The sequence below is a fragment of the Salvelinus fontinalis genome, chromosome 21, assembly GCF_029448725.1.
Source record: "Salvelinus fontinalis isolate EN_2023a chromosome 21, ASM2944872v1, whole genome shotgun sequence".
NCBI lineage: Eukaryota > Metazoa > Chordata > Actinopteri > Salmoniformes > Salmonidae > Salvelinus > Salvelinus fontinalis.
Genome location: NC_074685.1, coordinates 25,028,362 through 25,048,799, shown reverse-complemented (window position 1 = coordinate 25,048,799; position 20,438 = coordinate 25,028,362). Strand labels below are relative to the sequence as shown.

At 43.6% G+C, this 20,438-nt stretch overlaps 1 protein-coding gene across 6 annotated transcripts in view; it reads right to left on the bottom strand.

The window, feature by feature from the left end:
* The window catches only part of nup214 (nucleoporin 214), a 78,560-nt gene that overhangs the window by 38,146 nt on the left and 19,976 nt on the right, over positions 1 to 20,438 (bottom strand). For all 6 annotated transcript variants that reach the window (XR_008753948.1, XR_008753949.1, XM_055874403.1 and 3 more), the window contains exons 13-27: positions 16,407 to 16,546; positions 14,635 to 14,723; positions 14,421 to 14,504; positions 9,340 to 9,489; positions 8,916 to 9,074; positions 8,636 to 8,739; positions 8,340 to 8,540; positions 8,054 to 8,139; positions 7,877 to 7,960; positions 7,489 to 7,770; positions 7,090 to 7,257; positions 6,311 to 6,419; positions 1,312 to 1,390; positions 392 to 464; positions 33 to 132 (exon numbers count right to left, since the gene is read on the bottom strand). Coding sequence is in view for 4 of the 6 variants with exons in the window: in XM_055874403.1 (XP_055730378.1) it covers positions 33 to 132; positions 392 to 464; positions 1,312 to 1,390; positions 6,311 to 6,419; positions 7,090 to 7,257; positions 7,489 to 7,770; positions 7,877 to 7,960; positions 8,054 to 8,139; positions 8,340 to 8,540; positions 8,636 to 8,739; positions 8,916 to 9,074; positions 9,340 to 9,489; positions 14,421 to 14,504; positions 14,635 to 14,723; positions 16,407 to 16,546 (1,908 nt within the window). In the remaining 2 variants the exon portion in view is untranslated. The remainder of the gene's footprint in view (positions 1 to 32; positions 133 to 391; positions 465 to 1,311; positions 1,391 to 6,310; positions 6,420 to 7,089; positions 7,258 to 7,488; positions 7,771 to 7,876; positions 7,961 to 8,053; positions 8,140 to 8,339; positions 8,541 to 8,635; positions 8,740 to 8,915; positions 9,075 to 9,339; positions 9,490 to 14,420; positions 14,505 to 14,634; positions 14,724 to 16,406; positions 16,547 to 20,438) is intronic.

The window sequence follows — 20,438 nt, the reverse complement described above, 5'->3', positions numbered from 1 at the left end:
TCCCTCTTTGACCCCTGACCCCAGAGACTCACCCTGCGATGAAGGAGAAGGCTTTGCTGCTCTGCTCCCCCAGTGACGGGGCTGAGCTGGAGGGGGGCAGGGAGACTAGGGCGTCAGCTTTAGGGGGTCCGCCTGGGAGAGGAGATGGCATTAAATTTAGCATGATAATTAGGTTCAGTACACCTTTTTATACTAAGAGCTAATCAAATATGTAACATACAGAATGTAATCAAATGGATGTAATGTATGAATGGTTCACTCAGATATTTTGTAGATTTCTAGTATATAAAAACCCTGGGAAAAATACATCAACTCTAGGTGGAAGGTGTTTCCCAGCATGTTTTGATGTGATGAGCATCTAAAACATCTCATCTTTACAGTGTGTACTTACCAAACACAAAACCCTGGGGGGAAGCTGAGCAGACACTCTCAGCGGACACCTTCAGTATGCCTTGAGTAGAATTCTGACAAGAAAAACAACAGAAGGACAGTTTAAACGTCTCTCTTTGCCAAGGCTTCAAAAATAACTACTAACAAAGAGGGTGAAAATAAGAAGGTAAAAAATAGCCCCCAAAAATGAAAAATCCATGTTATTTTAGCGAACCCCAAAATCTACTTTCATGTTTAACATAAATAAAAGCAAAATGTAATTTAGTTAATCTCACTACTCAGACTTTGGATACTCTTTATCACAAAACAGTGTTTTAGTGTTAACATATTCTGTGTTTTTTCTGTGAGTGTATCGGTGTGTAGGCAATGCGTCATGAGTGCTTGGGTCATCCCATAAACTTGAACCTTGTTCGGAATGGGGTGTGATGTTGTGTGAGAGTTCCCCTGTATGATTCAGTTCCCACCCAGTTGCCACTTGTATCAATCCACCGCTGGGACATGGGAGGAACCTGGGGCATTTCACAGCCCTGTGCACTCTAACCCATAACAACGCAGCCCAGCCAACTACACTGGAACTCCAGTAACTACACAGAGTTGCTGAGTTCTTAGAAATGGGGTGTAGGAGAGATATTCTGCCACTGATAGCACACAGATGAAACTCCTTGGTATTTATGAATAAACAATAACTTTCTATTGAACTTCCATTTGCCTCCGGTTGTAGCTGAATATCTCTTGCACATGTATTCAGTTGGTTCCGAATGCAAGTTGGTGACATTTTACCTTGACTCGACTTTCTTAGAGCAGGGAGAAATGAGGCCTCTGGCTAGTAATACCCAGACAGCTGGCTTAAAGGTATGGAGTGTGATGTAGTTCACAGGATTTGACAGCTGGGAGGATGCCACGCGGGCTGCTGATACTCACTCGTTTGGCCTGGTTGGTGTTGGCCACCGTCGCCAAAACCTGCTGAACAACCTGACCGACCGGGGCTGGGACTGAGGAGCTGAGGGAGGGAGAAAGAGGAAATAAAAAGAACTGTGCGCAACGACTTGGATTCAAAGCATACATCACATTTTAAATACAGCCTAATTTCTCATCTCCTCCACTTCATCAGGAATTGCTTTCCGAAAGTTAACGAATGCAAGTCAGTGATGAGGAGACATGCACATACTTACAACTGAGGTGTGATTGCCATTCACACTACAAGTGATTAATTGGGGTGTGTGAGTGTGTGCGTCAGCGCTTAACATCAGCCTATAATTTACTGCCCCATCTGCAAACACGCTGCATAACCCAAGGATAGTCTCATCCCAGACAAAAGCCAAGGCCATGTACGATATCTACAGTAGTGAATAGAATACAGAAGACATAGAACAATAGGCCTGCACTGCTTTACTAATTATTCTTCAACATCAACCACTGCCACGGACAGACTATAGACAACTGAACCAAAACCATACTGGCGTGGATGGACACAATACAGGCCCAGTGTTGTGTCTGAGGGACTGACTGGCTGGGGAACGCATCTCTAAAATAAGCCACCTATCAGACTGTCTGGCTGTGGTGGACTCGTTATTGTGAGCAAGGCTAATTTGGAAAATGGCCCCAGGGAGAATCCTGCCAAAATATTCAACCGCATCACAATAGAGGAGCGAGGCCTTGCTGAGAGTGAGAGAGGAGAGAGAGGACCATCAATTTCATCCTCTCAGAGACACAGGGGGAGATGGGGGGGGGGGGCAGAGGGTTAGAGAACAAGCGAGGGTGAGATAGGGAGGCAAAGACATTGGAAGAGGGCAGAGAAGGAAAGAGAGCATGGCAGACAGTGACCGATTGGGAGAGAGGCATGGGAGAACTAAAGATGAAGAGGGAGGGAGATAGAGGACATAGAGGGAGCTGTTTGTGAGAGAGGTGATAAAAGAGAGGGAGATTGGGGCAGTGAGTGCCATGGGGGATGGCGAGAGAGATGCACTCAGATTGCTAGCCTCTGCCGGCAGTGAATCAGATGCGATGGAGGCAGTGACCTGATAAAGCCGTCTAGCTGGAGTCTGTTTCTCTCGGCTCAGGCCCACATACACAAACCAGGGCTGATTGCTCTCGCCTCATGTGATGGACTCACCTCCAATAAGCTATGACTCCACATCAGAGAACTGCTGTACTAGGGACATCAACCTGACGAGGGACATAGTGGATCTTCTCTCTGGTAAAGTGACTGTGTGTTTGGTAAAGTGACTGTGTGTTTCCTATGAGGTAGGTAGTGGTGATGAGTATGTAGGTGTATAGATGCATAATATTTGGGTTAAGTGTGTGTTTAGTGGTTCTTTCAATGTGGGTGTCTGTCTGGTGGTTCTTGTTGTGTGTGTGTGTGGCTAGTTCTGGATGAGGGGGCACAGAGCAGGTGGCAGAGCTGGGGATGATTACTCCGCTCATCAGCAACTCTACTCACGGCCGTCTCAGTGCTGCATCAGTATGAGCACCGCATCACCACAGGGCCTTGGGCAGCCCGCATCGATCAATACGCACAGACACACACACACACACACACACACACAAAAGGAATGTGTGTGTTGAAGAAATGGCCTAAGCACTAAACAAAAGAAGAAACAGGCACACTGAACAGACCTGACAGATAAGAGGTGATCAAAAAGCTAATGGGAAGCGCTACAGATCCTAGATCTTCCACTACAGATGTAAGCCGCTAAGGCCAGTGAGTTAGCAGACAGAGGAGGATGTGTAGTGTAAAGTAACGGCTGAACCTGTGACAGGTTTAATCAAAAGTTGATGAGTTTGAACTGTGAGGTACCAATGCTGTCATCTTGAGCCCCTACTTACTCAAGCATGCCCAAGTCAGGCCAAGAATGGCCACTGAAATCACATTGACAACAGGGGCCCCCCCCAGGGAGAAAGAGGTAGTGCAGGCTCTCCCCATCAGCCAGTACTGTGCAGGAACCGGAGTAGCCTACATAACAGTAGTAGTAGTCAACAAGCACTGAAGCAAGCTATACATTTTAGAACTACTCAAACACAACAGAGCTCCACACACTGCAGGAATTGGAAAGGTGTAAGCAAAATGGTTTTCAAGTGGTTTTATTGGAACCCCCCATTTTGCTTATACCCATCTTTTTCTTTCAGATCTGCAAAGGCGGGGGCTAGGAGTTGTTTAGGAACAGGGCCAAGTTCTCTTTGCTACAACATTTCCATAGTTACAAACATGTCCGTTTGGTGAGCGGCGTCTGTGTGTTGACCACTCCCCCTGTGCAGTGTGGACCTATCGCCTTGGGTCAGCAACACACAGTCAATTATTCAGTGTCTCTCCATCAAAGTTGCATGGGCAAGTCTTACCCATGCATTAACTTAGAGAGATGGGAGAGAGCTCTGCTGTTGTCTGCTGTTTCCTAGGTACTAGAGGTCAAGCACAAACACACGTACGTACACTCGCACACACACACGCACTGTAACCTGGCACCAACAGACATTTAGAAGCACTGCCATGTATCAGCCTAGGTTTACAACTTGGCCGGCTTTATCACTGCCAGGCAGGCTAGGCCAGGCACCAGTGACCACCCACTCCAGTGCAATGTTCCTGCTGCTAACACACTATAACTCTATCACACAGCCACTGAAGCCTAGAGATGTAAAGACCACCCACGGATAAAATGAAATGAATTAATTGAAGTAAATCTTAATAGGAAGGATGCTACGGCTGGCTATATGCTTTGAGGTGTTCTGCTCTGTTTAAGTCATGTTGTGTGTGTGTGTGTGTGTGTGTGTGTGTGTGTGTGTGTGTGTGTGTGTGTGTGTGTGTGTGTGTGTGTGTGTGTGTGTGTGTGTAAAAGGGCATTAGATGACAGATGTGACACGAAAGAGAGAGACAGGGAAAGAATGGGAGAGCGGAGGACAGAAAAGACAGGAGTGAGAGAGAGAAGTTGTGAGAGAAAACCCTATACTGCTGCGGCTGTGTTTTCCCCCATACACCAAATCCCATTCTCCGCCCGGATGTTGGCAGTTGTCATCTGGCTGGCAGCAGCGCCTCTGATAATCTATACTGTCCCCCCAGTTCCACACCATGGCTGGGGCAGGACAACACTACTGCAGTGAAGACAGGACAGGCTGGGGATATGGGATTAGTAAATGGCTGTTCCTGCATATAACTCGTCTGAGAAGTAATCAGACCGGTTGCTATGGGTGACTATTAGCTATGGGTGATTTAATGTGATGCCATGGGGAAAAATAAGGTACCATGGTGAGACTAAGAAAGAAAGAGGATCTCCCTAGATAAGGATGATGGGTAAAGTGCATTTCACACTCAAATGTAAGAATAACAACTATTCAAAACTCTATTAAGCAAGGAAGGTCCTCTGAATAAACTGACATTTGATGCAGTCAAACAATTTAATTCCCAAATACCAGATATTATCTACAAAGAGCAGAACGTGTGCATTTATCTCTTATCTGCACTTAAGCATAAATTGAACTTTCCTTTCCACCCAAGAACATTTATTATAAAAACAGAAACTGCTGACGGTACCAATTAAAGGGCCCCTCTCCCTCCAGTCTGACTGTGACATTGGGGACGATGACATTCTCCCCCTGTCACTTCATGGGAACAGGAATACAGGGCTGTACCTGCTGCCAACATCTGTCCATCCTGGCGCCCCTTAGTCACTCTGGAATTGACATGACATGCACAGCTGTCATCAACAGCCCTTTTATCACCAATGGCAGTGACTATTTAGTGCTACATAGTTAAATAGTTAACTAAATAGCTACCTGGACTATCTGCATCGACTGTTTTTCCACTAACTCTTGACTCATCACATACGCTGCTGTTTCTGTTTATCTATCCTGTTGCCTAGTCACTTTATTCCTACCTACAGTAGGTACATATCTACTTCAATTACCTCGTACCCCTGCACATCCACTCAGTACTGGTACCTCGTGTATATAACCAAGTTATCGTTACTCATTGTGTATTTTTCCCCTTGTGTTATATCATTTGTAAAATAATTCTCTCTGCATCGTTGGGAACCACTCGTACAGTATGCAGCCCCACACACACAACCACACAAATAGCATAGGCTAGTACTGAAGTGGGCACTCGTCCCTCAGGACGTAAACTCACCCACACACACACTTTATAACATAGTCCATTGCCCATGTGTGTGCCCATCCCCCACACACATGGACCCTTCATGCCGCACCAGTCTAGTCCTGTCACTGTCTGTACAGCACACCCGCTCACACTGTTCTTTCTATTGCGCTTATTTGTGTGTGTAGCTGTGTCTTTCTGCATCAGCGAGTCATTGTAAATGTGCCTCGCCAAGCTAAAATAGCGATAACCCCTCTCTCCCTCCATCCACCATAGAGTAATGTGGCACTCAGCGGAACCTCATTTTAAAGCTTTCCCTATCAGAAGACCCTGCATGGTTCAAACTCAAATACAGTATATACTGTACACCTTACGCTTATTAGACTACAGAGACTTTGTATTTCCGTGACTTTTTTTATTTATTTTTTTTATTTTAAAAAGAGACAGTCATTGTGGCAGACCCTGAGGTGCTCAATGAGGGTCACAGCACTGTCAGCAGACCCTAACACTGCAGCACACACGTGTTTAAATTAGACAAACAAAAACAAACAAGAAAGCTGCTGTGTACAGTAGTTATGTGGACGGTTATTTTTACAGTAATGGTTAGATTGAAATCAGCCAACTATTGTAACGATATTAGATAGGACCCACTCAGCTCGTTCCTAATGAAATGTATTCACTGTCTACACATTTCTTATCTACATAATAGTTTGTTTAATTTAATGTCCTTTCTACTTTTTGGGAATTGTAATCAGAAAAGGTGCCAAGCATTCTTGAGCGTAGGCCCAAGGTGACGCCCTGATGAAGAGGGATAGTAATATTGATGATGATGATTACCTGATCACAGTGGAGACAGGCAGTGGCGATCCTCTGTCATTGAGCTCCTGCACGTTGACCACCTGGGGAACAGTCTTCAGGGTGGACTCTGTCAGAGAGCCACTTACTGCTGGTTGACCACAAAGAAACGTCAATGACAATTTGTCATTACAACTGACATTTGGACAACCAGACGCACATATTTTGTCACCTTTTCATTCAATCAATACGAATCATACCAGTCATGTTATTTTGGGCTACCAACAGACTGATGTACACTATATTCAGACGAGTAGTCTCAACTGATGAAAACTTTAAAAGTACTGTTTAATCAATACATTTAATTTATTTAAACTATTGTCAACCATTATTCTGCATAGTAAAGTCAAGAGGCTGTCAGTTCACCTCTGATCCTGAGGTCTTTGTCTCCCCCTGGTGTCTGAGTATGAACATAGCATTGAGTTTTACTGTTCAAAGTGAACCGACAGTGAGCAGAATAGAAGCTCTACCGGTCTCTTAATCTGAGTGTCTTCAAATTGTTTTAAATGTAGTGAGATTAACAATAAAAGTTTCTTCTTAGCTTGATCTTTTTTTAAACTAGAAAGTTATACTGTTAAGGTAACATAGCCTAACATGGTCACACAACACAGAAACAGATCCCCCCCATGTCCTTTGCAGAGCAGAAAAAAAAAAAAAGTCAATAGATTTCATACTATGTCTCAAGGCAACGTTGTATGTTGTTAGTGACAGAAAAACGGTCACAAACGCAATGTACTTCCCATTAACTGCAACCCGCCTACCTGGTTTCTGATTGGCCATTTGTCTGAGGAAAGCGGCTTTAGCAGCAGCCTGTTGGGCAGGAAGGGGGATGGGCGTGGCCTTCTCAGTAGGCGGGGCTCCGTGCTTCACCGTCTTAGTGGCTAGTGCCGTGCTGTCGGCACCTCCCATGTTGATCTTACTGGTTGGAACTAGAGAATAATTTGATGACTTACTGTACTACAGAATAGCTCTCTTAAAACCACATAGTACAGCACTTTGACATAAGGTTGGCTGTCCTCTCTGTGTCCTGAAGGTTGATACTAGAGGGTAAAACATACAATATAAATGACATTCTACTACACAACAGCAAAGTTGTATTACCTGTTGTTCTCCGACCAACCTGGTTAAATAAAAGTCAAATAAGCTCAATAGTTTCCTACCTGGGCTCATGATGGGGCTGAGGCCCAGGCCTTGGCGCACCTTGCTGAAGGGAGTGGACTGGATGGCCCCAAACCCCAGGGCTATGGAGGGGGTGCGTACCACCGTGGGGTGGCGGGGCATAGAGAGGGGGAGCATGGGGAGGGGGGCAGGCTCAGGCTCTTCCTCCGCAAAATAATGGGAGTAGTCTGGGTCCAGGGCCTGAGACAGGGAGGAGGTGGAGCTCACATCGTCCAGGTCCGCGTAGTATTTGGGAGAGAGGAAGGCCGAGCGGGACAGGTTGGCTGGGGGAAAGATAGAGGACAATCAGGAGGGGTAAACACCACACGTTACTTATACTTCACTGCTCAGCACTGGTCACTGTGTTCTGTGTGTTGGTGTTGGGAATACCTGGAGCGGTGGAGCGGACTGGTGGTGTCTGCCTCTTGGAGAGAAAGTTACGTAGCTGAGACTGCTTCATCGGAGACATTTTGGCTGCAGAAGTTGAAGGAGTCAAATTACATTTACATCACTCAAGCACAATAGTTAACACAGTGAGACACGTGTTGGAAAATGTAAGTATTTTGCCTGGCGATTTCGAGGTGGTCTTGGGAATGGTCTCCAGACTGGCTTTCAGGAGTGCATCCCTCAAACTCTCCAGCTCGTTGTCCAAACTAGTAAACACAGAGGTAATTCATAAGTGACCATTGATTTTTAAACCACTATGCATTAAAAAAAACACTACTTTGCAACACACATACCCCAGTGAAAAATTTGACATAAAAAATAAATACAAATACTTACTGCCTCTGACAGATCCTCATGCTACAATAAATCTTCCCACTGTATTTCAGGTATACACCCTTGTACATACCCCTGTTCAGTGGGGGTGGTAGCAGTAGGCTGGCAGGGCTGGCTGGGGGCAGGAGTGCTCCAGGCTGCAGTCTTGTTGTAGAGCCGCAGGGCGTGGAGGTCTTTGACCAGTGTGTCCAGCCTCTGCTTCTGCTGGTTGATGATGTCCAGGTTGTTGGCCAAGGCTGTGAATAGAGCCTCCCTCTCTGGGACAATCATGTGTCTGGGAGAGACAGAGGAGTACCACAGAGGAAACTGGCTAGAAAGAAAACATACAATGACAATTGACATAGGAAGTGAAAGAGAATTCTCACTCACTTCTGTTTCTTCTTCTTCTCCAGATGTTTCTCCCACTCCAGGTCCAACACGTCGTTAACATCCTCCACAGCAAACTTTACATACTGGTACAGCCTGCGAATCTCCTGGTCATGGGGAGAAAACCCCAAAATAAATGACCGTCCTACAAAAAGTCTTCAACACGGTGAATTATTTTCAATAGTGTTCTGCTTTTGCCATTTCTACCACATCCACCCTGAGGAATGATAGATGTTCGATATACACATCTAACCATCCATTCCTTATTTATCCAGAGGCTTACCTTGAGTTGGTCTTCACTGCGTGGGTCCAGTGGTTTCTTGTACAGCAGCTGCAGGTAGCCCCGGTGTCTGTTGAGCTCACTCTGGGCCTTTGCGTCCTCCGCCCCGGCAAAGCCCTCCAGCATGGTGGTCTTCAGAGTGCTGATGTCCCCGTGGAGAGACTGGGGAGAACAAGCACACATACACATGGTAAGAGCCTATGAGGTCTAGGTGGTTGTACTTAAGTTGAAATGGCTCATTTTGTTGTCATAGACCTGGCAACACCAGGGGGTGTGAGTTCATGGGCCACGTGAATGCAACTGATTACTTTGAATTTGACACAACTGGGTACAATGGCAACTACACAGAGCTTCATATTCTGACTCATGCAGGCCTTATCTCTGAAATAATCACATCAAATCAAATGAAATTAAATCCGTACTGTACCTCAGTGGTGTCTTTGATCTCCAGGGTGAAGACGTGGAGGTCCTCAGACTCCTTCCTCAGCTCCTTCATCTCCTCTGTGGTGCCCACTCTGAAGTCTGCCTTGTGGCTGCGTGCCTTCAGGTCATCCAACTCCTTCTGGAAGTGGGCGATCTGAGAGGAACACAACCAGCATGAAGCTTCCATGGTTCATCCATATGGGTCTTTCTATAAACTCGTGTACATGTGAGGATTTCCTACACTGGACAACTTCTTACAGCTGTTGATAATCTGCCATTTTATTTTTATGTCATTACATTAAGATATAAGGGGGGAGCCAGCTACATTCAATAAAAGGTACGTGTTGATTTAAAACCTGTTTAACCCTTTCTCATGGTTGGCGTCTTGACGGATGTGTCTAAAATCATGTGACATAAAACATTACTCTTCAGTCCTTGCAATTATGGCAGTGTAAGTTGTCGTTTATCATTATATTAAGCATTACTCAGTTAAATTAGACATCGAACGAGTGTCTTCTAAACGAGTCACCTTACCTTCATACTTAAAACCTAAATCAATACTGTCATGAACGTGGTTCTTCAATAGTTATGCACAATATTTGATGTTGAGCTATTTTCACACACATCTTATCCAGGAAGATATTTTCTTATTGATAGTCAAGTGACAAATAGCTGTTGTGATAGCGCATGCAATGCAACAGCCCAAGTGCTGGAAAAAAGGTGTTAATGAGGAATGTCCAGAATATTTTGCAGTCTCATTCTTTACACTGGTGAGGACAGTTGTGCCTGGATCCAAGTTGGATCTAATATCCCTAGTGAACTGATCTTGAACATCTGTTGTTGTCTGCTTTATTTACAGCCGGGTCTCAGACTTAACATCAAGGTAACGAGTTCATGTTTTCATGCGTTCTTGTGCCTTGGACTGGACGCCGAGTCTACTGTGCGCAATTGTGTAGAATAGACTATTGCACAACACAACGCTTAATTATTCTGGATATAATTACATTGCCTAGTGGGCTTCTTAACAAAATGATGGTAATGAAATAACATGATAAATACATTTTGGTTTCCATGTTACACCTGTCATTTTAGAAACAATACAAGGGTCTTGAAGTAGCCAACCTGAACTTGGAGCTCAGAAATTCAAGTACTGGAAACGGCCAAACTTGAAAATCAGAGATTTCCTCAGATAGGTGTTTGAAAAGTCCTTGTAATTACTGTAACCAATTTATAAGTTCTCCTGCTCCCTTATAATTATCCTTGCTTTCATTTTTGATCCGTTTTTGTGAGAGATATGACCACTTTCATTTGTTTCCCGCCGCTTCATATGAAGGGTGTTGTGCTGTTGCAGTAAAACCACAAGTGGTTATTTTGAAAACCACAACATCTAATGTTGGCTTCAACTTGGCTTTCCATACAAATCCTTCCATGAAAAAAGGAACCTGGTTTTTGGTCACTTTCTCATTATAAAGATTTATGCTACAGCAAGTCATGGCTTTATTATGTGTGCCTGCGTTGGCCACAGAGGCTACAGAAAAATCGTCATGCATCCAATTTACACTGAACAACAATATAAAACTCAACAAGTATAGTGTTGCTCCCATGTTTCATTAGATTAAATAAAATATCCCAGAAATCTTCCATACGCACAAAAGGTCTCTCTCAAATTTTGAATACAATATTGTTTACATTCCTGTTAGTGAGCATTTCTCCGTTGCCAAGATAATCCATCCACCTGACAGGTGTGGCATATCAAGAAGCTGATTAAACAGCATGATCCTTACACAGGTACACTTTGTGCTGGGGACAATAAAAAGGCCACTCTGAAAATGTGCAGTTTTGTCACAACACAACGTCTTAAGTTGAGGGAGCGTGCAATTGGCATGCTGACTGCAGGAATGTCCACCAGTGCTGTCGCCAGAGAATTTAATTTTCACTTCTCTATCATAAATCGCCTCCAACGTAATTTTAGGCAATTTGGCAGTACGTTCAACTGGCCTCACAACCTCAGACCACGTGTAACAACGCCAGACTAGGACCTCCACAATCGGCTTCTTCACCTGCGGGATTGGCTGAGACCAGCCACCCAGACTGATGATACTGTGGGTTTGCATAACCAATAATTTTTGCACAAACTGTCAGAAACAGTGTAAGGGAAGCTCATCTCCGTCCTCACCAAGGTCTTGACCTGACTGCAGTTCAGCGTCGTAACCAACTTCAATGGGCAAATACTCACCTTTGATGACCACTGGCACACCGAAGAAGTGAGCTCTTCACGGATGAATCCCAGTTTCATGTGTACTGGGCAGATGGCGTCGTGTGGGCGAGCAGTTTGCTGATGTCAACATTGTGAATAGAGTGCCCCATGGTGGTGGTGCGGTTATGGTATGGGCAGGCATAAGCCACGGACAACGAACACAACTGCATTTTATCGATGGCAATTTGAATGCACAAAGATACTGTGACGAGATCCTGAGGCCCACTGTCGTGCCATTCATCCACCGCCATCACCTCATGTTTCAGCATGATAATGCACAGCCCCATGTGACAAAGATCTGTACACAATTCCTGGATGCTGAAAATGTCCCAGTTCTTTCATGACCTGCATACTCACCAGACACCAGTCACCCATTGAGCTCGTTTGGGATGCTCTGGATCGATGTGTATGACATTGTGTTCTAGTTCCTGCCAATATCAAGCAACTTAGTACAGCCATTGAAGAGGAGTTGGACAACATTACACAGGGCACAATCAACTGCCTAATAAAGTATATTTGAAGAAGAGGTGTCGTGCTGCATGAGGCAAATGGTGGTCACACCTGGTATTGACTGGTTTTCTGATCCATACCCATAGGTTACGGTTTCTGTGGCCAACAGATGGATATCTACAGTGCATTTCCTTAAGAGTATTCAGACCCCTTCCCCTTTTCCACATTTTGTTGCATTACAGCCTTATTCTAAAATGGATTAAATAAAACATGTCCTCAATCTACATACAATAGCCCATAATGAGAAGGCTAAAACAGGTTTTTAGAAATGTTTGCACATTTATGAAAAATAATAGAAACACCTTATATAAGTATTCAGACCCTTTGCTATGAGATGTGAAATTGATCTCAGGTGCATCCTGTTTCCATTGATCATCCTTGAGATGTTTCCACAACTTTATTGGAGTCCACTTGTGGTAAATTCAATTGACTGGACATGATTTGTAAAGACACACACGTCTATATAAGGACCCACAGTTGACAGTGCACGTCAGAGCAAAAACCAAGCCATGAGGTCAAAGGACTTGTACGTAGAGCTCCAAGACAGAATTGTACCTAGGCAAAAATCTGGGCATGGGTACCAAAACCTTTCTGCTGCATTGAAGATCCCCAAGAACAGTGGCCTCCCATCATTCTTATATGGAAGGAGTTTGGAACCACCAAGACTCTCCCTAGAGCTGGCCGCCCAGCCAAACTGAGCAATCGGGAGAGAAGGGTCTTGGTCAGGGAGGTGACCAAGAACCTCTGACAGAGCTCCAGAGTTCCTCTGTGGAGATGGGAGATCTGTCCAGAAGGACAACCATCTCTGAGCACTCCACCATTCAGGCCTTTATGGTAGAGTGGCCAAACAGAAGCCACTCCTCAGTAAAAGGCAAATGACAGCCTGCTTGGAGATGGCAAAAGGCACCAAAAGGACTCTCAGACCATAAGAAACAAGATTCTCTGGTCTGATGAAACCAAAATTGAACTCTTTGGCCTGAATGCCAAGCATTACGTCTGGCGGAAACCTGGCACCATCCATACTGTGAAGCATGTTGGTGACAGCATCATGCTCTGGGAAAGTTTTTCAGTGGCAGGGGCTAGGATACTAGTCAGGATCGAGGGAAAGACAAATGGAGCATAGTACAGAGAGATCCTTGATGAAAACCTGCTCCAGAGTGCTCAGGACCTCAGACAAGAGGTCAGGACAACGACCCTAAACAGCCAAGACAACGCAGTAGTGGCTTCGGGACAAGTCTCTGAATGTCCTTGAGTGGCCCAGCTAGAGCCTGGACTTGAACATGATTGAACATCTATGGAGAGACCTGAATATAACCGTGCAGCGACGCTCCTCATCCAACCTGACAGAGCTTGAGGGGATCTGCAGAAAACAATGAGAGAAACTCCCCAAATACAGGTGTGATGTAATTGCTGCCAATGGTGCTTCAACAAAGTACTGAGTAAAAGGGTCTGAATACTTATGTAAATGTCATATAAATGTGCTAATAGTTCAAAAAAACTGTTTTCTTTATGGGGTATTGTGTGTAGATTGATGAAAGAAAACAACCTATTAAATACATTTTATAATAAGGCTGTAATGTAACAAATGTGGAAAAAGTCAATGGTCTGAATACTTTCCAAATGCACTGTATATTCCCAGTCCATAGATTGAAATAAATAAATTAGGCCTATTGACTGATTTCCTTATATGAACTGTAACTCAGTAAAATCTTAGAAATTGTTGCATGTTGCGTTTACATATTTTTTTTCAGTGTATTTAGTTAAGTCAACATTATTTTCACAGATTTCGTAATGTAATAATAATTTGAATATCAACGCATTGGTAAGGCCTACCCTTTGCATACCTTTTCTTGGGGGGGGGGTTCTATATTAGGCCATACGTACAATTATATAAATTATACAATTGTATAACATTGAGGTCCTTGAAAATATTAATTAAGAGCTTGAAAAAAAAAAAAAATATTCGCTAAATGTCTGTATGAACCCTGCTTAAAGGATGTATAGTCCTAGGCCCATGTTGTAAAAGTGGAATTATGGGCCAATTTGCAAACATATTCCCAAGTACACAAGTGCAACTGCCTAATTTTTTTTTTTTTGTTGTTGTTTCAAAGCATTTTGAAATGTTTATACCAACGTCACACATTAGACCCATTATTTATAGCAAGACCCATATAGTGTAAATTGGTTGGAGCATGGTGCTGTGTTCGATTCCTTTGTGGGTTAACTCCACTGAATGTGTGTGGTTATGATAATAAATAGGATTCATAGTTATTATGTAGCAGTAGTTTGAGAGAAATACTACTGGATGAATCTGTTACCTCCTCCAGTATTCCAGCCATGACTGGGTCTGAGTCCTTCCTCTGCTGCAGCTGCCTTTCAGGGGCATTCACACTCAGCGCTGCCTAGAGGACAGCAAACAGACAGATGACTCTAGACACTGCATTTGTTTCTACTATTATGACCCGAACAACAAGAAATTGATTGTTGGTGTAATATCTTATTTATTTGAAAAGGCAGATTATGTTTTAGTACCTGTGGAGTGGGTGCACTTGTCTGGGTGGCAGGGGAAGATTTCTGTACAACCGTGGGGGGTGTACTGGTTTTGACTGGGCGGACTGTGCCTGAAACAGAAAGACAAAATGGATATCAACAATATCACAAACCAAAACAATAAAGATGCTAACGTTGAAAAAATAAGTATAGTGCCTTCAGAAATGATTCATACCCCTTGACTTTTTACCACATGCTGTTATGTTACAGCCTGAATTCAAAATAGATTAAAATAGATTTATTTAATCTCACCCACCACACACACACACACACAATACCCCATAATGTCAAAGTGAAAACATGTCACATTTTTGGGGTGCAAATGTACAGTTGAAGTCGGAAGTTTACATACACCTTAGCCAAATACATTTAAACTCAGGTTTTCACAATTCCTGACATTTAATGTACGTAAAAATTCCCTGTCTTAGGTCAGTTAGGATCACCACTTTATTTTAAGATTGTGAAATATCAGAATAATAGTAGAGAATGATTTCTTTCAGCTTTTATTTCTTTCATCACATTCCCAGTGGGTCAGAAGTTTACATACACTCAATTAGTATTTTGTAGCATTGCCTTCAAATTGCTTAACTTGGGTCAAACGTTTCGGGTAGCCTTCCACAAGCTTCCCACAATAAGTTGGGTGAATGTTGGTCCATTCCTCCTGACAGAGCTGGTGTAACTGAGTCAGGTTTGTAGGCCTTCTTGCTCGCACACGCTTTTTCAGTTCTGCCCACAAATTTGATGGGATTGAGGTCAGGGCTTTATGATGGCCACTCCAATACCTTGACTTTAGTAGCCTTAAGCCATTTTGCCACAACTTTGGAAGTATGCTTGGGGTCATTGTCCATTTGGAAGACCCATTTGCGACCAAGCTTTAACTTCCTGACTGATGTCTTGACATTTTGCTTCAATATATCCACATCATTTCTCTTCCTCATGATGCCATCTATTTTGTGAAGTGCACCAGTCCCTCCTGCAGCAAAGCACCCCCACAGCATGATGGTGTCACCCCCCGTGCTTCATGGCTGAGAGGGTGTTCTTCGGCTTGCAAGCCTCCCCCTTTTTCCTCCAAACATAACGATGGTCATTATGGCCAAACAGTTCTATTTTTGTTTCATCAGAACAGAGGACATTTCTCCAAAAAGTACGATCTTTGTCCCCATGTGCAGTTGCAAACTGTAGAGTCAGGCTTTTTTATGGCGATTTTGGAGCAGTGGCTTCTTCCTTGCTGAGCGGCCTTTCGTTATGTCGATATAGGACTCGTTTTACTGTGGATATACAGTGGGGAGAACAAGTATTTGAAACACTGCAGATTTTCCTACTTACAAAGCATGTTGAGGTCTGTAATTATTATCATAGGTAGTACACTTCAACTGTGAGAGACGGAATCTAAAACAAAAATCCAGAAAATGACATTGTATGATTTTTAAGTAATTAATTTGCATTTTATTGCATGACATAAGTATTTGATCACCTACCAACCAGTAATACTCATACAAACTATTGACTCAGGGGTGTGAATACGTATGTAAATTACATTTTCAATAAATTTGCTAACATTTCTAAAAACATGTTTTCACTTTGTCATTATGGGGTATTGTGTGTATATGGGTGAAAACATGTTTATATTTAATCAATTTTAAATTCAGGCTGTAACAAAATATGGAATAAGTCAAGGGGTATGAATATTTTCTGAAGGCACTGTACAGCTGTATGAATTATGCTGTATAAACAAAGCTTATTATTCTCCTTACCTGGCATGGCTGCAGACTTGGTGACTATGGGCAGAGGAGCGGAATGGCTGCTGGGCTCAGAGAAGGCAGCTTTGGGTGTGGAGTTGAAGGAGAAGGGCTGGGAGGCTGGAGCTGCAGCAGGGGTCTCTACTGCAAGGAATCTGAGAGACAGAAACATAAGCATATCTAGCTAAGCCAGCCAACAAATATCTAAGTCAGGGATGGGCAACTTTGATGGGGGTAGGGGCCATAAAACACAGAACTCATCATGAGGGGCCGGTAGTGGCTCGTGGGTCTGCGTACCCACATCCAGACGCTGCACTTGATGAATTTATGAAATTGCTTCTTCCAATTATTGATAAACATGCACCTGTTAAGAAACTGACTGATAGAAATGTTAAAGCTTCATGGGTTGATCAGGAATTTTAAAAATATGGTTGAAAGAGATGAGGCAAAAGGAGCGGATAATAAGTCTGGCTGCACATCTGCCTGGGTGACTTACTGCAAATTGAGAAAAGATGTGACTAAACTCAACAAAAAGAAGAAGAAACTGTATTATGAAGCCAAGATCAATGATATAAAGAATAATAAAAAAAACTTCAGCACTTTAAATGAAATGATGGGCAGAAAGACAAATTTAACTCCATCTTTCATCAAATCAGGCCCATACAAAAAAACATTTGATGTTGCCAATTAATTTAATTATTATTTCATTGGCAAAGTGGGCAAATGAACAGTGAGCCATCGTATTCACGGATAAAAAAAACAAGCATTACAAGTTTGAATTTTGTAAAGTTAGTGTGGGAGGTGGAAAAATTATTGTTATCGATCAATAATGACAAACCTCCTGGCGTTGACAACTTAGATGGAAAGCTACTGAGGATGGTAGCTGACTCTATATCCACTCCTATCTGTCATATCTTTAATCTGAGCCTAGAGGAAAGTCTTTGGCCTCAGGCCTGGAGGGAAGCCAAAGTAATTCCGCTACACAAGAGTGGTAAAGGGGCCTTTACTGGTTCTAACAGCAGACCTATAAGTTTGCTGCCAGCTCTTAGCAAACTCTTGGGAAAAATGGTGTTTGACCAAATACAATGCTATTTCTCTGTAAACAAATGAAGAAGAGATGTTCAGTATGCTTATAAAGAAGGGCACTCAACATGTACTGCACTGACACAAATGGCAGATGTTTTGTTGAAAGAAATTGATAAGATTGTGGGAGCTGTACTGTTAGATTTCAGTGCAGCCTTTGATATTGTTGACCATAACCTGTTGTTGAAAAAAACTTGTGTTTTATGGCTTTTCAACCTCTGCCATATCCTGGATTCAGAGCCATCTACAAAATATAACTCAAAGGGTTTTCTTTAATAGAAGCTTCTCTAATGTAAACATGTAAAGTGTGGTGTACTGCAGGGCAGCTCTCCAGGCCCTACTATTTTCACCAATGACCTGCCACTGGCATTAAAACAACATGTGTGTCCATGTACGCTGATGGGCGCGGCTCTGTTGCGACCTGCAGTGTGTGTGACGTGTGACGTTTGGTGTGGCGTTATCTTATGTTTTTAATTTGTACACTTAGTGGCGTTATTTTAGGTTTTTAATTTGTACACTTAGTTTACAAACATTCTGCCAACCATGGATTTCCAGTGGTGGGGTGTTGGACTGATCTTGTGGATCGTGTACATACCCGCTACGAACGGACTAAATAATGAAAACGCTGCTGGCAGCGGAATCCAATACAGCAAGGAGTTTTTACTACAATGCAACTCAAATACGAACGCGATGGATATCCCAATGGCCCATCTAACACCTGATTGTCTGCGAGTGGATTACAAACCCAAATGCAAACGTGGAAAACGCGGGGGAATCAGACAACGACTTAAAAAAATTAAGAACAAACTTCCCTTACCCACCACCTTGCTGATTAATGCCCAGTCACTGAGGGGGAAAGCGGATGAGTTGTCAGCGAATCTGCGCTTCCAACACAAATATCGGGAGGCCTGTTTGCTGGCATTTACTGAGACTTGGCTGGATGACAGAGTCCCGGACAGAGAAGTGGAGCCGGCCGGCTTCACCCTGGTCAGAGCGGACCGCGATCTGACAGTCACAGGGAAACTTTACGGCGGGGGCGTCTGCCTGCTTGTCAGGGACCAGTGGTGTAAATCGATCCTGGTAAGAGAGCGACTCTGTACCCCCGACATTGAACTGCTTTCTGTGTCACTGCGACCTTACTATCTGCCCCGTGAGTTCCCCCAATTGTTTGTTACCGTTGTGTACATTCAACCAAAAGCTAATATAACAAAGGCATCAGAGATTATTTAAAATCTGTCACAGAAACTGGAATCCATCTCCCCCGACGCACCCAAATTTATTTTAGGGGATTTTAACAACTGTACCTTGCGCAAAGTCTTGCGCACATACCATCAGTATGTGAAATGTCACACTAGGAAAAATAGGACTCTTGATTTGTGCTATGGGACAATACCAAAGGCGTTCTCTGCCACCACCAGACCTCCTCTGGGGACATCAGACCACAATGTGGTCTACCTCAGGCCAACTTACTGTCGCCTCCTGGAGAGGGAGAAACCCATAGTTAAAACTGTCCAGATCTGGAATGATAACAGTATCACTTGACTCCAGTGGTGTTTTGACTGTACACTGTGGGAGGTATTTGAGGACAGCAGCTCTGATCTGGATGAACTCACAGAGGTTATTTCAGACTATGTAAACTTCTGTGTTGAGTCAGTTGTGCCTACTAAGACCTGTAAAATGTTCCCTAACAACAAGCCTTGGGTATCAAAACATCTAAAATCACTATTTGATAGGAAGAAGGCAGTTTATGCTGGGGGTGATAGACAGGCTTTAAGAGATGTACAACGTGAGATAAAAAGACAGATACTGGTGGACAAGGAGGCATACAAGCAAAGGGTGGAGAGGACTCTCTCCTCAGGAAACGCAAGGGTGGCCTGGCAAGGGATTAAATCCATGGCTAGCGCCCCCCATATAGGCAGGGGAAAAACCAGCGCTGACCTTGGGGGATATGAGGGCCAGAACATGGCTAACGAACTGAATGTTTTCTTCTCAAGATTTGAATCAGACAACTTTGTGTCGGAGGTAAAACAAATGGAAGCATCATTACAAATGTTTGAGAGAGTTGTTGTTCAACAGTCTGATGTTCTAAAGTTGTTCAGGGGATGTAACCCATACAAAAGCCCAGGCCCAGACAAAATAAGTGGGCATGTGTTAAAGCACTGTGCTGAACAACTGGCTGGTGTTTTTACAGACATTTTCCAATCCTCACTCAACCAGCAACACGTTCCAGTATTGTGGAAAAAATCAATAATTATACCAATTCCTAAAGTATCGAATCCCTCTGTGCTGAATGACTATCGCCCTGTCGCTTTGACATCCTTAGTTATGAAATGCCTTGAGAAAATTGTGAAAAGTCATATTCTCAGTGTCACCCAGAAGCTCCTCGACCCATTTCAGTTTGCCTATCAGACCAGCAGAGGAGTTGATGATGCCATTCTTACCCTCCTTAACATGGTCTATAGACATCTAGAAGGTGCCAAATCCCATGTCAGGGTTCTGTTTGTTGACTTTTCTTCTGCCTTCAACACAATCCAGCCCTACATTCTGGCACAGAGACTCATTCGGGACTTTTCCTTAGATGGGGGGCTGGTTTTGTGGCTGTTGGACTTCCTGAGCCAACGCTCACAGCGAGTCAAAATAGGTCCCCATGCGTCGGATATACGCAATACCAACACAGGCTCTCCTCAGGGATGTGTTTTGTCCCCACTTCTGTACATCTTGTACACTAATAGTTGTACTAGTTCCCATACTGACAGACACCTCGTTAAGTTCGCTGATGACACTGCCTTGATCAGCCTGTTGCATGATGACGAGGAACATCATGGCCCGGTCCTAGATGACTTTGTAGAGTGGTGTGAGGAATCACACTTGGTCCTCAATACTAACAAGACCAAAGATATGTGCATAGACTTCAGGAAGCGTACAACACCTACCTCTGCAACATCTATCAGAGGCCAGAATATA